The following is a 17,855-nucleotide window of genomic DNA, read 5'->3' on the forward strand; positions in this document are numbered from 1 at the left end:
GATTATCATATAAAGTTAATTTAAATACCGATTTTGGGAAATTACACAGGCCCGATTGACAGGCACGCTTGCGCGAAGGTCAGATCGATAAACGCCATGTTATACAATACGAATGTAGGTAACAGGTAGGGTGCAAAGGGACATTCGAGGCGTTCATTAGTGAGTCAAGGTTCAATAACTGCAGCGGCGGGGAGAACCACTCGATTACAAATCGCAATCTTCTTTCTATCAACGCAAATAAGAAAGAAACTATGTTAATATTACAGAATCGGGTTGCTTGTTTGTTTGAATACGTTTACCTCAAAAACTGCAAGTCTAATTTGCTTTTCAATTCCGAAAAACTATTTTTCGTTATATATACCATTTATTGTGGAAGGTTATTTAGATATTTACTGTTATAAATGCAAAAGTGGCTGTCTATTTATAACGCTTTCCTCTACCGATTTTTATTTTTTTTTACGAAGCAAGCGTACAGCTCAAGGTCTGGCATTGGTCTTTTTCACTCTTCAAGGGGCAAATGTTTGGAATAAAGGATTATGTAAAAGTTTTGCACTGCAACTGAATTCCACGTGGGCGAAGGCGTGGGTTCACTTAGTAGGCTATAAAACTTCACGTCACGATGCTATGTATAAGAGTAGTAACTATAAGTGTCAAAGAATCTATCAAACTGGTATATAAATAATAATTAATCAAATCAAAATACTATTTATTGTAAACCAATAAATATATACATAAGTGACTTATGTATGTATTTATATACTTATATATTCAAAAAAGATGCACGAGAGGCGGCTTTATTGCTAACCAATCTCTTCCAGATAACCTTAAGTTAGAGGAAACAGAGATAAAAAAATAATGAGACTCAATTAGTTATGAACACGTAGTCATTTTATTCTCTTTAGTTATGTAAATGCGTATGACAGGCATGTATAATATTATGTATGCATTATGTATGAGGGAGAAGCAGTCGTGCACAGTTAATCTGAACGATAAAACACATTGGTGTGACAAATTTTTAATAATTACAGGACTTGTTTTTGTTGATTTTGTTTTCGTAACATAGTAATTATATTTCATGATAAAAAAAAAACACATTAATATATGAATCAACATTTATTCTTAACACTCAATAAATACGCTTTTCACAAGACATTATTTTTCCACTTTTATAATATAAATTAAAATTATCATAATTTCACAATATATTGAGTTATAAGTGTTTAACATTTAAACTTATTCGATCCAATGTATGCTAATAATTTCTAGTATATAATATAATATTACTTCTTTTTGAATTGTAAATTATTTAGTAGAATACTATATAGCAAATAAAAATCATTATAGTCAAGGATACGCTTGATTTTCATAAATTAGCATTTATTATTTAACAAAACGTTTCTTAGGAACTAAAATAATATTAACAAAAAGAAGTATCATTATATCTACTCTAAATAGTTCACTTTAGGTAAGTGGTTAATATTAATTAGGCGTCAGATAATGCTGCGACACCTGGAAGGACCTTTCCTGGAATATAAATTATAATTTATTAATAAACAGTAACAATATACACTTAACTATAACATTACATATAAATCATATATTTAATATAAAACTATTAGTAGATTCACGTGGTTGTCGTGGCAGATTCAAGTGCTATGACGATTTAAAAGTGCTTCTTAACACTTTCGGACAAGACTGAATAGCTTAGTACTTGTCATGACGTCTTTACGCGGCTAATGTCCCGGAAAGTATTAAGACTGACTTGAATAATTTTTATTTGAAAATAAAAAAAAATTGATTGAATTTTAAAATCAATTTCAAATACAAGTATGAAGAAGCAAAATTATATATTCCACATTTAAAATGTATCTTGTAAAATATAATTGCTAGAAATATCGGGAAATATTAAAAAGTTTAAGCACGAATCTTGAATCAGAACCCGCGGACTTTTGTTACGAACAAATTATTGTATCCACTGGTTCATCTCTGCAGTTAGTTGCTGTTTAAACTTGAAATCAAACTGCAGCAACGCTCAGCATCACTTGATTTAGTATTATAGCTTTTGGCATTTGCCGCTTACACAAGTTATCTATAGCACGTGGCATCCACTATGAAGTGGATTGCAATCCACTAACTTATATTTCAATATATTTTATCGACTGTATGAACAGAAACGAAAACTCAACCAAACTCTCTTGAGATTCAACATATAAAGTATTGAGAAAATATACTAATCTATTAAGATCGGTCTCGGTATCGATTAAGATTTCGTTGTATACGAAATTACGGTTGATTGAAACTAAAATTACACCACTGGTTTTTTACTGGATATTTCGGCACTCGGTTGCCGGAGAGTCATACCACATACCCCCGCTTCATGCGGATGAAAGGCGTAAATGCGTTTATCCGGCGCAAAAAAACACTGTAATTACGATAATTGTCTCGGCGCCAATTCTGATGAAAACTAAAACTGAGTTAGTTTAGTCTAGAATAAAACATTCGCAATATTACTAATTAGGATCAAATCACAAGAAGATTCAGAAAAAAATATATGGGTAACAATTTTAAACAAAACACAATGTATTTATTAAATGAATAATTCAATATAATCAACATTTCGACTTCGAACGATTGTACCGACGTGCATTCGGTATCACATCTTGAGTTTTATATTTCATCGACCAAAAAAATCGAATGAGACCGTGAAAATTATATGGCACCGAAAACAATTGTTACATGACGAATTATCTTTATTTTACGTGATTGGCTGAAATGCGCAACAAAATACAGGCATAGCTCAATTAAAGTTTCCGGAACTGATCGAACAAACAATAAAATCGGAAAAAAATATTTTATGTAAGGAAGACATTCATAGATAGAGTGCGCCTTCATTACAATTGTATTTCTATAGCTTCCGCGTTTACTTAATTGAACCGTTTAAAGCTTGACAAGGAAAAGTGCGTCTTTGTGACTGAAGATTATAAAGTATTGCAGAGGCGGGAGACGGTCTCTTTAATCTTTGACCCTCTATCGAAATCTTTTATGAGATGAACTTAAATTTTAATGATTTTTTTTTCTCAAAAAGAATTATTACAAATGAAAATATCATTCGTTTGTTTAATATGAAAATATAAAAAGTAATTTTTTTATTTCTCGTATTCATTCAATTTTTCCTTATTAAGAAAAAAAGGACTCAACGCTACGGTAGTAAAAATATTTGCGAAATATAACGAATTGTGTAAATTTCCGTATAAGTTAGCGCGATGGGCAACATTTTTATACAAGTTCTATTATTTCATTAAGTTTAGCAAGGCGAATAGCATTTAATGAAGCCGGATTTATTTCTGACGTCAAGTTGCTTTTAACTTGAACACTATGACGTAAAATGTCCAAAATGATTTTACAACGGAAGCAAAGACAAAACAGTTGTTATCCTCTTGTTTTTCATCAGTTTTTTTTTAATTTGCTAACTATTCACGAGCTAATGCGTTTAATGTTAAAAATAAAAAAAATGGAAGTAAAAGAAAATGTTTGAAACATGCAGAATAAAAAACGATTAGAAATTGTAAAAACCGTGTAACCAAATGCACAAAAATGTTAATAATATAGAATGTTGTTCGAACCATGAACATCGTCGAAATATAAAAATTGAGGAATCTTTTTTAATTCTGTCTCCCCATTGAACACCGAAATAAACATCTAGCCAATTATAAGAACCTAGTTAATCGAACACGAACACGTAGATCTTATCCGAAGGTCGAGGGTTAAAATCCACTTAATTTAAAATCTTGATATACAATTTAAATCGCGCTGAGAAATCTGAACGTGCAAGAAATATATAAGGAAATGAGAATGAAATATAAAAATTAAATACAGATTTCAGTTTGACTTATAATTTAACTTAATTATTCCTTTTGCGACGTAGACGCTTACTATGATTTTAAGGAAATCTTAGAACTAGATATAGACTTAGACTTAGTAACTAGAAATAGACTTAGTAACAGGGTCGCGGTTTTACCCTTTGGGTACGGAGCCTTAAAAAGAAGCATTTATCGGGTATTAGAAAAGTTCATACTTTAGACTTCTAATTCAAATTCCAAATAAAATTAAAATTTACTTAAGGCTAAGAAACATACATTAAAGAGTTTCGTCACTGTAAGCAATAGACAAAACATTAGGGCTTTGTGAAAGTGGCTCATGGCCTAAAAAATAGTAAGTGTAAGGTAAGTGTCCCTATGTTGGGCTAAGGCCTCCTTTCCCTCCGAGGTGAAAAATGTCTGGATTTTATTCCACCACACTGCGCCGATGAGAGTTAGTGGATACACATGAGGTATATATTGCATCGACACATGCAGATTTTCTCTCGATGTTTTCCTTCGACAGCGAGCAAGACATGAATTATCAATAGCTACAAATCAAGCACAATCATTCACAGATTCCGTTGTGCACGTCTAAACTCGAAATCGCTATCTTTAATTCATGCCTTCTAACCACTGGGCCATCTTGGCTAGAATATGTCCTGCTGTGCGTAGCTTTTGATTTATATCGTTTTATTTCTCTAACGTCGTGATATTTACCTTCTAACAGTTCAAGGGAGGCTCCACCGCCGGTAGACACATGGGACACTTTGTCTTCTGTGCCCCACTTGGCGCAGCAGGTAGCGGTATCGCCACCACCTGTGATATTACACTGTTTAGTAGATAATTGTAAACAACTTGTTATTGGCCGTGGCTTCGCTCACGTTTTAACGGTTCGACATCAGCTGTTAAGCATAAAAGTAGCCTATGTCCTTTTTTTCAGTTCAAGCTTCCTTCATACTTCATTTCATCAAATTCGGTAGTGGTTTGTGACCGTGAAGGAGCAACAGATAGACATACAGAGTTACTTTTTTATTCATAATATAATATTATTTTTTTAATATCGAAATTAATTAGTTGTATAGTAGAAAAGAGAGCAATGTCAAACAATGAAAAATTCTTGTAATCGTTTGAAATAGTAATAATAAAAAAAAGTGCTAAAATGATTCTTAGATTTTCATCCGTCTTTTGTTTCTGGTATTATTAATAAAATTCATAAATAATATTGTTATTATATTAATAATTATAATAAACAACATTTTATTTTACGTTTATAATAATTATGTAACAAATTACCAATAATAGTGACGGTTCCATTAGCAGTAGCCTTCACTACGGCGTCCATGAGAGCCTTGGTGCCGCCCGCAAACTTCTCGAACTCGAACACACCAGGGGGTCTGATGGGGATAAACAAAAATACACGTAATGTATATCACACAATGATAAATAAAATGTGAATATGCCAATGAGAAGATGTGATAAACATCGCCGCCAAAAATTTTCGAAAATATCTTAAGCAAAGAGTAGGAACAAAAATAAAGATGATATAATTAGTGGGGCCTGTCCCACCTAGGTTCAGTACTTCCATATCCATCAAATTAACTCAATACTAAGTTATATATTTTCTTCTAGACTCGCAGTTATCGCAATATGCCTGCATATTCAACCCAACTATACCAATATCAATAATATTTATGTAATTTCTCTATGTTTTCATAGAATATAATTATTTTCTAGTTTTCGTATTTTGATTCTTCGCTTTCGGTTTCATCAATCAATTCGAATATGAAATTCGAAAAAATTGTTGCTCCAATAGTAGCGATTTCTTTTCAAGATAATTATAATAATTTAAAACCAAAAAAATTGTATAATCGATAGCAATTTAAAGACGGTAAATAAAAAAATCTCAGTAAAACATTGATTGTATGTTATTGTCAATGTTATTATGAAGTCAAAAATCTTTATTCAATATGACACCATTAGTCATTTGCACTTACTTATTGATAAAAAACGTCTACTACCGATTTGGAAAGAAACTGGGGGTTTTTTTTGTTATCAACAATTGTATTTACAAAGCAATTATTCATATTATCTATTTAAAACGGCATGGAGGTGATTATTCCATTGCCAAAGGGTGTTTTCATCTAAGAAGTCAATAGTTTAATAATATCCTTGCACACATTTATGTTTAGGGATATTATAAAACTATTACTGCGGCATACGCATGTAAAACCACAACTGCTGTCAATCCAATCTACCTAAAGCATAATACTTGTCATGCATGTCTTATTTTCAATTGTATAAATAATAAAATGCCATACGAATAATTATAAATTATTGATATAATATATATACACTAATATATTTGATATACACACAGTTAATATATATATATATATATAAAAGAACATTCTAAAGAAGGCAATCTGCTCGTTTATGTAGTATTTGCAGAAATAACTTACAACTCATTATTATGGATCAACAGCTTTCAATTTACACTGAATTTTAGAAATTTATGAAAACATTTTTATATTTTAACAAATATGGTCATGTCATATTTGTCAAATATCAGTAATGTTTATTTAGGATTTTTGCAATAGATTCTATTAAAAAGAGACTAAACTTTTGTACGGTATTTTTTTTTTTAAGTAACTGATAAATATTTGGTTTTCAATTCCTTTAAAAGGTCTCATGAAAACTTTTTTGAATTATGTTATTTAATCATTTTGAAAGTTTTCCGGGATCTCGTTGTAAAAGCATATATATATAATTACTGCCCACCAAAACAACTTGTAACGCAAAAGGTAAACCTAACACTCACAATTTTATTCTAATACTATTGTATGTACATCACAATTTCTACAAAACATTTTACAATGTATATTGTATATACAGGCAAAAGTCAATAATTTAATTAAAAAAAATAGATCAAATTGATATCGGCTACTTTAATAAGGAGCTTTGGAAGTAACTAAGGTAAACAATCTCCAAAGCAAGAGCCATATACACAAATATAATATCAATAAATGTCTCACCCATTCCAAACAATAACTTTAGCTCTTGCAATGGGTTCAGCAAATAGTGCCTGAGTCTTGGGTCCAACGTCAAGTCCGAGCCAGCCATCAGGGATACCAGATTCAACATCTGCTAATCCAGCCTGAACAAAAGTATAAATAGTTATTTACTAATTATATTCATTGTAATCACATTGAAAAATACTATGTAGGTAATATGGTGCAAGATTATTATCAAAGGTTTTAGATTTGTCTATTGAATAATAATTTGGTACAATATAATTTTGCGTTCTCAAACTAGAAATGAACAGTCATTATATATAAATATGTCGTATGACATGTTTGAATACATTATTAACTTGTAAATTGACTGCTCCAAATTTATTCAATTCAAAATCTGGTTAGATTAATTTAAAAATAAGTAATTACAAGATCCATATTTTGAAGCATTTTTTACTTGTGTTATAATTTACTGCTGTCCATTCTCTGTATCATATAATTGTCTAGTAAAAAAATATTAAACAACAAATTATTATGATAGAGTTCTCATGTAGTACCTGAGCATCTTCACCAAATTTGTCAGCAGTCACAAAGTCCACCGGCAGGTGAACTTTAACATTGTTTTTAGCTGCTTTCTCTAACAGCTTTGTTACAATTTTAGCCCCCTCTGCATCATATAACGAATTTCCAATCTGTAATAAATATTTACATTTATATCAGATATTCTAGGATTTTCTAGAACTCCATCGAAATTGGGTTGAAATTTGTAGGTTTTGTTACAAGTTTAAGTTTGAAACGATAGTGTTGCCAATTGATTTTATTTAATGAATGAAAATGACAATAGTTTGCCTTTATATTTTACGTTTTTTTTTAACAAATTCAGATTATCAGTAATCTTTTGTTTTGTGGATACTTACAGCCATGCCCTTGGTTTCTTTAAGGAAAGTGAAAGCCATCCCACCTCCTATGATCATTTCATTAACTTTGTCCAGCAAGTTTTCAATAAGCAAAATTTTATCTGCTACTTTGGCACCACCAAGAATGGCAAGGAATGGCCTGCAATAGAAACTCTACATTTTATTATATGTTTTGGTAATACTTCCTATATTTAAATAAACTGAATGAGTATATTAGTATGTAATATTCAATTTATCCATAGTAAATATAAAATAAAACTTAATTTAAAGACTAACTTCAAATTTTTGAAACATTGTTCCAAGTTAGATTAACTAAATTAACTTTGATCTGAATGTTTATTGGACGAAGGAAGTTCTTGGCATAACCGGTAACCTATGAGCATTCAGAATTTAGGCAGACACAAAAATCTGTCTTTAATATGAATATAAATTCTTCACAGCGGTAATGTTATAATTACCTTTCTGGTTCATGAAGTGCTTTGGCAAAATATTGAAGTTCCTTTTTAAGTAAAAATCCACTAGCTCTCTGCTCAAAGCCTTCTCCCATCATGGAGCTGTGGGCTCTGTGTGCAGTGCCTAAAATGTTTAATTTTTTAAATATATAATTTTCAGAGCTTTTTAATCACTTAATAGATAACAACCATATATAAATAAAGCAATCTAAAAGTAAACGTTATTATGGATAATTTAACAAGCATGCATATAAACCAGCTTAACATTAAATTAATGTATATTATTATACATTTCAAGTGTATAATAATATACATTACAAGTGATTCAAGTGTTTATAAGAGTGTTTTTGTATAAAGATATGGCTTAAAGAGTAAATTAATTAAATATTTAGTTTACCAAAGGCATCATTTATGTAGATATCACCAAGTTTTCTAAGACTTGCTCTAAATGCCTTTACTTTTTCAGCATCAGCTTTTACTTTAGCTCCACTAGCATCAACACCTTTTCCTTCTTCTTCAATATGGAAACGGAGATTTTCAAGAAGTATAACTGATCCTACAGGGGGATCAGCACAGGCAGCTTCTACTTCTGATCCAACACAATCAGGAAGGAATGTAATATCTCTACAATGCAATATAGAATATTAGAAGTCTATTTTACTAATAGATATACTTTTATTACGAGCTTATTTTGCGTTTTTTTTTTATCCCATATGATGTAGTTTTGAATGATCATTTTGTACATACAAAACAATCATTCCAAAATAAATCAGTTTCATAAACTTATGACCTTGAAGTGACAGTGTGTGTGACCTACCTATTCAAGAGTTTCTTAAGTTCTTCAGCAACGGGTTTTAGTGTGTATTTCAAGTTTACTTGTCCATCGGGTCGTCCAAGATGTGACATAAGAACTACAGATTTAGCACCCTTATCTAGAGCATATTTGACGGAATCCAACGCAGCTACAATGCGCTGATTATTGGTGATTACTCCTTCTTTTAGTGGTACATTGAAATCCACCCTAAGAAATATTAAAGTTAATATTTAGGAGATTTATCTAATATACATTTACAATATCTAAAATATATTTTAGTACGCACCTCATCAGTACTCTCTTACCACCCAGGTTTAGGGCGTCAATACTTAATTTGTTTAAAGTCATTTTTACTATTTTACAATATTAAAAGTATTATAAAATAAGCAAAATTATAGAAGCGGCGAAAGTTAAATTTCTATAATAAATTTAAGACAAATTTGACCTTGTCTATGTCAAAAGGGTCAAACTTTCTTACCATATAAAAAAACAAAAGTAAGAAGTAGTAATATTATTATACAATTTGGGTAAAAATATTGATAATATACTAAGTAAAATGTAAGTTTGCTAAACAAATTTCATTGTAATTTTTTTAATAAAACAGAAAGTTAACGAACGTATATAAAAAAAAATTGGAACTATAAACGTAATCACTGCCTCGATTTGTACATAATTTAAAAAAGCGGTTAGTATATTATTGAAATAAAAAAAAAAAATGGTCTCGACAGTTACAATTATTTATTATAAACTATGTCAAGTATCCAAATATAGGACAACCACAAAGTCACAGTTCATTATTAAAATAAAAAACTACGATGACGTAATGTTGGTAGGCGGAGGTAGTTAGGAGAACGCGGGAGGTATTTTTAGTTAACTGTATGTTGGTATTATTGCTCGTTCTTCACGAAATGCACGCATTGGGACGCTCGGATTTAGAATGTTCTTTGAAAATCTACGTTGAATTAAATGAAACTTCGTTAGTGAATGTTAAGTTTTGTGGTCACTGTGTTCAAAAGTTACATTTAAGTTATTGTACAGTGTGTATTAGTGACTGTTTTGGTTGACCAACAAAGTTAAGAGTAGTGCGTCGAAAGTTGAAACATGGTGCCGCTAGGACCCGGGCCAGGCCATCCTACCGCACACCAAACACACGGCGGGCCATCAACTAATCTATCCGGTCCAAATTCGCTATCACAAAGTTCCTCGCAGTCAAATAAGTCTTCAGTAGCGGTAAGTTTTTTGAAACATTGCCTAATGTTAAACGGATTTGCATCAATCTGGCGGTTCGCACATGTTTATGTAACTTCTAGTTTGAGCACGTGCGATTTGGCGCTAATTTTAATATTGGTTTTCAGAAGCCGAATTACACACTTAAATTTACTTTAGCTGGACACACAAAGGCGGTGTCGTCTGTAAAATTTAGTCCCAATGGCGAATGGCTGGCAAGCTCCTGTAAGTATCAATAAGATAACATAATCACATACATGCTTATTTGTTATGAATTTTTTAATGGATATATATATTAATTAAATTAAAGATTTCATATACTATTTGTGAAAATAAAAATAGAAGGTCACAACTTTGATTCTACTCAGTGACCACTGGAGTGTAAAATATAAAATATTCCATGATATAATTGTTTAGTTTCAATTAACATTATTTACATAACTAACAATTTCCCAACTACTTTAGTTGGTTATTGCTGGTTATTAGATATTTGTATATTTAATAACTTATATTTATAAATACAAAAGACAGTTCTTTGTTCTTAATATTTTTACCAATTAAAATTGAATGAAATAGTATTAAAATAAATGCCTAAAAGGTTTATTAGATGAGAATTTGAAGAAAAACTTCTTGTTTCAATTTAACATGCTCAAAAAATAAAAAAAAAACAATTAAAAAGCAATATTATTTTAATTAAATGTATTTAGAAATGTAGTTGTTCACATCCAATTTCTTATTTAACAGGTTGTTGCCTATTTTCTTTGTAAACCTATTCACACGCTTAACTGGGTCATCCTTTTTGACACAATGTAAAGTGATAATAAGCCAGTTCGAAAAGTCTGTTGCTATGCTAATACGACAAAAGTATTATATAAACTAAAAAAATCTTTTAATGTTTATTTTTTAATATTAAAAATTATATTCCCAGTATTTCAAAAAATATATATTTTGTTAAAAGCCTTATATAGACCTTAAACTATAATATATTGCTAATTATGATTATGATGACACAATTTACATCTGTCTGATTTGCATATTAATTATATGAATAACTTATGTTTCAGCTGCTGACAAACTCATTAAAGTGTGGGGAGCCTATGATGGCAAATTTGAGAAGACAATATCTGGACATAAAATGGGCATTAGTGATGTAGCATGGTCATCAGACAGCAGGTTGATTGTCAGTGCCAGTGATGATAAAACTTTAAAGGTAACAAACCTATCCTTATTGACTACCTTGCAATACTAACAATAGTTATGAATGAAATGAAGTGAGTTCATTTGTAATTGATCTTTCGGATAGCTTGTGTTACGAAGATGATTCTGATATGCTTGATAACATAGTTAACAGGAGTATAATTAAAATATATTTAAATTGTGCAAAATTTGAGTAATAAGTATAAATTTGATGTATTTTAAGAATAATCACAATTGCATAACATTTAACTATACATTATGTAAAACAAAAATTGTTTTTAATATATCTAATATTATTACTTAATAATAGACATGTTGTGTGTAATAAAACAAAGAAATATATTATTTAGACTAATAAATAATTAAACAAAATCTAGGACAGATGCACCAATAAATATTAAAGGTAAAATTTCATTTATAGATTAATTTATCTCATTTGATCTAAATTTTCTCACGGTAATTGAACTCTTTATCTCTAGTTGAGATAATTTATACCCTTTTAAGATTAGAATGTTTACACGCTAAACAAAATGTGATAACTTGAAAAGATAATTCAAACCTCTAGACTAGATGATTACTGACACACATATTAAGTAGTTAGAATTATTCAAAATACTTAGTATTAATAAAAGTAAGCTTCTCAATATATATTCTGTAATGTTTTGTATGTATGGAAAAATATTAATGTTTTTATGAGAAAATGTGATTCTCATAACATTGGTACAAGGAACAAACACAATCTTGTTACTCCTGTTACTCGACTGCATAGAGTCAGTAACTTTTTTGTGGGGCAATGTATACGCTTCTACAACAGGATCCCAGAAAGCGTTCAAAATGCTTCTGTTGCCAAATTTAAAAAAATTGTTATGGAACACTTGTGTACTAAAGGTTACTATACAATTAGTGAGTTTATGTTTGATAGCACACCTTGGGAATGAAACGACCGCCTCCTGGTTGATTCTATTCTTATACAATTATGTATGTAATTAATTTGACGAAAAAAAAAGACCTGCAGAGTTTCTTTCGCCGGTTCTTCTCAGGTCAGGGTTTTTCTTTTTCCGAACCGGTGGTAGTGTTTAATTTGACCATCAATAAGTAAGTGTAATGCTTCTATGTTGAATAAAGGAATTTGAGTTTGATTAATTTTATATTTTTTATATGTGTAATTACTTTAAAATTATTTGTAACTATAATTTATATTTATTTGTTATTTAACACTTGTGTCATACGAGTGTCGCTTCCTAATTTATAGCTTATGCTATATATGCATAATGAACTTAAATGTTTAAATTATCTATTTTAATTAAACATTGTGTTACCATACTTTATTGAAATGCTCTAGCTGTGTAAAATAAATATTATTACTAATATAGTATATTCTTTCAGGTCTGGGAACTGAGTTCAGGAAAATGTTTGAAAACATTAAAAGGACACAGCAATTATGTATTTTGTTGTAATTTCAATCCACAAAGTAATCTTATTGTTTCTGGAAGTTTTGACGAAAGTGTGAGAATATGGGATGTAAGAACAGGTAAGAAATTAATTTGTAAAATTGTTAATTTTTATCTCAATATTATAGATGTTTGTTTTTTTTATTTTTGACAAACATTTTATAGAATCGAAATTGTTGTAATTTGGATATGTGTGTCAAATAACAGCATATCTAACTAATAGCTAGGCAAAATCTTTTAAACACATCTAGTTAAACCCACCTTGTAGTCTTGTGTGTCAATGTGTATGAATTTTTTTTCATGATATGTTATTTTATGAATAGGCAAAACTATTTTAAGTTATTATTAAACAGGTATCATTAGATAAGAGCCTATTTCGATACCCAAAAATAACTACCCTGTGTATGAATTTGGTCCCTGGATTGTTTGTATATTCACCCGGTAGATGGCGCCCCTATCGGGAAGTAAATAAAATCCTTATTTCATTCGGACGGAAATCGGGACGGGCTAGTGTATTATAAATTTTTATATCTCCTTATACGGACAAACATGAAGTTTCATGATACTTGTCTATTTATAGATTTGATAAATTAAATAAAGAACAGAAAAAATTTCTTACGCTAAATAAAATATACATTTATACCCATAATGATCATAGTCACAGTATTTCCCGGATCTGAAAGCATTGAGTTACAGGTTTTCTATTTGTCTGCAAATATGTCCGAGAGAGCAGACTCTGCTATTACTTTGTGTAAACAATCTCTTGTACCTCGTACAAGAGATTTAACGCGACATAAGGGAGAGCAAAAAATAGTCGACGTGTAGACGACGGCAATTGTTCTTGTTAGGCACAGATATAAAGCTTGTCTGTTCAAAACAGTATTAGTAAAAAACTGTCCTGAAAAGTTAAAATTTTGCAAACAGTAAAAGAAAATCACTAGCTCGTGTTTAGAGGAAGTGTATCAAATTAGATTTTATTGGGATAAAAATACAAATAATGTAATAAAATAAGTTTATAATGAGAAATGCTTCTTGTACTATCTCGAGTAAATAGTATGGATTTCACTTACGAGTGTCACTTTCATGTTTGATACGACCTTGACAGAATTTTTAAATCTTCGTGTGGTGCGCTAGACAAGGAGAGAAACATAATTCCGATCCATATAAGCTTTACTTTGCTTTACGCAAGAGTCAATTTATTTAGCAACAACTTATGCATATATATGGGTCAGAATTCTATTCGTTGATATTTGCTATGAGTAAAATAATTAATTATTAATTATATACGAACGTTGCACATGTGACAATGATGTCGTTTTCATTTTCAATGGAAACACATTGTTAAACCTATACATTGTTATAACTAATAGTTCTTAAATGGAACATTTATTAATAGAATTACTACGAATTTGATTTATTTAAACTGTCAAAATTTTTTCTATACCTCGTAATGGTTATTTGTTTTTAGGTAAATGTTTAAAGACGTTACCGGCGCATTCAGATCCAGTCTCAGCGGTGCATTTCAATAGAGACGGAAGCCTTATTGTCTCGTCAAGTTATGATGGTTTATGGTAAGTAAAAAATGTCGACTTGTATGAAATACTATTTTGTTATCGTTATCGTACCGCCAGTCATAAATAATTAACATTGCAATCAGTATGTTACTAAGCTTAATGGAGTATATTTTTACGACGTAAATAGTTATTACTGTGTTATAATACGTCTATTTCAACTACAACGTAGTCATGTAATATGACGTAATATTTGTTTGTACTTCTATTGCGTAAGAACTGTCTGCGTCACACTTTCATAATATGATGTTTTATTTATAAATCTCTTTTTATTCAAATGTCAATGAACCAATTGTATACATGTTTTGAACATATTAGGGAAAAGGGACGTATCTAAGTTTACATAAAACTTTGTGTCCATGTTTAATACTATTCCATAGTAAATCATTCTATTTCCGTATGTAAATATTTCTATTAAAGATTTCAATGGTTTTTAATATATGTTGTAAGGATAAATTCAGCTTTATTGTTTATTCTTTCAGTCGAATCTGGGATACGGCGTCCGGTCAGTGCCTTAAAACTCTAATAGACGACGACAATCCGCCAGTTTCATTTGTAAAGTTTTCACCCAACGGTAAATACATTTTGGCAGCAACACTCGATAACACACTGAAGCTCTGGGATTACAGCAGAGGGAAATGTTTGAAAACATACACAGGCCACAAGAATGAAAAGTACTGTATTTTTGCAAACTTCAGTGTTACTGGTGGAAAGGTAAGTTTAAAAATATTCATATTGTTTGAATTCGTTTTTTGAATTGCAGCTTATTATTAGTTTCTTCAATTCCAACAGAATTGTGTTTAATATGCATCAGAGTTTAATAATTACATTTGAACTTTGAATTGCGTTTTAACAAGACATAGAAGACCCATGTTATTTAAAATGATGTTGAATTCCAAAAAAAAAACAATTTCATATATAGAATATTATTTTTATACTTAATGCAAAACGTTAAAGAAATATAGAATCCCATATAAAAATGACTTATTTTCTAACAGTGGATAGTATCAGGATCAGAAGACAACCTGGTGTACATATGGAACCTGCAGTCCAAAGAAATAGTTCAGCGGCTGTCGGGACACACCGACACAGTGCTGTGCACGGCGTGCCATCCCACCGAGAACATCATCGCATCGGCTGCGCTAGAAAATGACAAAACCATAAAGCTTTGGAAGAGCGACACGTAATTTTTAAATTGGTGAGTTTCTTGATAATCTGACGCGAAAATTTGCACTTAAATATCACATATACTTTTATATAAATGCTCATAGAACTATTCATTCAAGAAGGCGCGCCTCTCTTTGTTAAAGTAATTGAATTTTAATATAATAAACTAAACAATTACAATCCAAGTTGAATTTTTGCTGACTATGCTCTTAGTTGTCTAACGCACATTGAGACAACTAAGTTCTAACGTCACTCACTCATACTTGCACGCCGATATTAATACTATTCGACTATATTAAACAATATTTGACATTAAATCTACTTATTACGATTAAACTTTTATTATGTAAATATTAACATTTATGATATTAGATTATTATTATTTTTGTTAAACTTTCAAATTAAAGTTATTATTAGGCTTAATATTCTATTATTTATGGTCTAAGAAATAAATATTTATAATTGATACATTTGTATTCATAATTTAAATGTTTATTTCAGGAAAACGCACAGACAGCGACTTATAAATTGTGGCTTCATATTGAGAGCCTGGCCTTTGGCTTGTGAATAGTTTTATATGAATAAGGTTTTACTAGTTTATGGAGTTACGGACAATCAGATTTGGAGCGTATTTCATTTCTATACACAGTCAAAACACATGAATGACAGATGTGTGACTTTTCATTTGTTATAAGATATTACATATTTTTGTATCTAAAGTGCAAATGAAAGAAGATTGAAATGTTTTAGCCATTATGTTTTAGTTTATAATGAGTTATTAAGGATCTTGCTTAATAATAACTTGTTGGATGCAATTAAAAATTTAGTAGTTATATTGTGTTTTATTATCTCATAGGTTAAGGTGATTGTTAAACAATTAATAAATACAAATTTGATTTTGATTTAAAATAATAATATTAAGAGGCCACACTCGACAAGGTAAACCAAGAATTTTATTCAAATTTGAAATTACCATTTTCCTATCCTTTGTATTTTAGTCTATAGCAAGTAATAATTCGAGCTGTTAGGATCAAACCTACGACTTTTACTGAGATGGCGCTGTAGCTGAGCTACATACCCTACACCCTGTTCCAGTTAGCTAGATCTTTTTGAAAGACGGGCTAGTGATGAGAACAAAATATAAAATATATAACAGTCGATGGAACGATGGAATGCGTAATTAAAATTAAAATAATTTTTTTTTTTTACTTATTTTTCATTAAATTTTAAGAGACCCGTCTTTAGCTGGCATCTCTTTTTAGACAACCAAAACCCCCGTTCGTAACAATAACTTAACAATGATCTTTAATAAGGATTTTGTAATCGATATTTGTAGCAGTTACTGTCTGTTATTCGCGTCCCTACAGTCCGACCGATATAACATTGTACAAACGTCTATTATTTTTAGTGTTTCTATTTAGATTTTACTTTGAAGCAATAATATCTAATAGAAAGTCTTAAACGTTTTGTATTATACGTATTTTTTTTAAATATTTTTACAATTTTTAAAATAATGAATGTAGAAATAATAAGATTTAGAATATAAGCATTAAAAACGACTTATTAAAAATAAGTGCAAGTGACATAACATGTTGACAGACACCAGGAAAATGACAAAAAAGTATTTAAGCCATTAGGCGTTGTTTAACTTCTTCCAACAATTAAATTAAGAAAATAATATGTTCGTCATTGCAAAGTTATGTCAATCAGAAAAAATTATATCTGTCAAAAAGATCAAGCTATCTTGTACAGGGTATAACTTAAATCCTATATAGAATGGACGAAATGTACGGATGGGTCATTTATTTGCCTAAAACACTGTATGCAGTGACCAATTTTATGTATGTATTAGTAATATTAGTAAGCAGATTTATTTGTTATCTGTTTGGTTACCGTGTCACCCGGTATAATATAGATATTTTTAAGCTTAAAACAACATATTAAAAAATATAAAAAACTTGCCTTGCAATTAAATCTCATTATCAATAACCAGTTGGAATTCCATAGTCTATTAATACTTTTAATCCGAATTGATAGTAAATGTCACAAATAATTATTTCCTAGTTTTCTGATCAATTACCAAATCACATACATGAATGGTTCTTTTCAGTATTCAAACAAACATTAACCTTAATGATACGATACTACGTAGTGATGAAGTTAGCGAACCAAACTATAGGTTTTAATT

General features: G+C 30.1%; 3 protein-coding genes across 3 annotated transcripts in view; 1 reads left to right on the forward strand and 2 right to left on the reverse strand.

Moving 5' to 3' along the window:
- The window catches only part of LOC113392424 (leucine-rich repeat-containing protein 40), an 84,809-nt gene that overhangs the window by 31,402 nt on the left and 35,552 nt on the right, over positions 1–17,855 (reverse strand). The window lies entirely within an intron of this gene.
- Positions 1,099–9,517, reverse strand: Pgk (Phosphoglycerate kinase). Its single transcript, XM_026628850.2, has 10 exons — positions 9,341–9,517; positions 9,058–9,261; positions 8,638–8,864; positions 8,247–8,364; positions 7,789–7,927; positions 7,429–7,563; positions 6,893–7,014; positions 5,154–5,254; positions 4,578–4,676; positions 1,099–1,524 (listed from the first exon to the last, which is right to left on the reverse strand). The coding sequence occupies exons 1-10, from the start codon at positions 9,400–9,402 to the stop codon at positions 1,484–1,486; spliced, it is 1,248 nt and encodes a 415-aa protein (XP_026484635.2). The 5' UTR covers positions 9,403–9,517; the 3' UTR covers positions 1,099–1,483.
- Positions 9,927–15,698, forward strand: LOC113392423 (WD repeat-containing protein 5). Its single transcript, XM_026628851.2, has 7 exons — positions 9,927–10,284; positions 10,410–10,506; positions 11,346–11,491; positions 12,865–13,009; positions 14,398–14,500; positions 14,983–15,214; positions 15,499–15,698. Exons 1-7 carry the CDS (start codon positions 10,156–10,158, stop codon positions 15,685–15,687), a joined length of 1,041 nt encoding a protein of 346 aa, XP_026484636.1. The 5' UTR covers positions 9,927–10,155; the 3' UTR covers positions 15,688–15,698.

Source organism: Vanessa tameamea, chromosome 5 (genome assembly GCF_037043105.1).
Source record: "Vanessa tameamea isolate UH-Manoa-2023 chromosome 5, ilVanTame1 primary haplotype, whole genome shotgun sequence".
NCBI lineage: Eukaryota > Metazoa > Arthropoda > Insecta > Lepidoptera > Nymphalidae > Vanessa > Vanessa tameamea.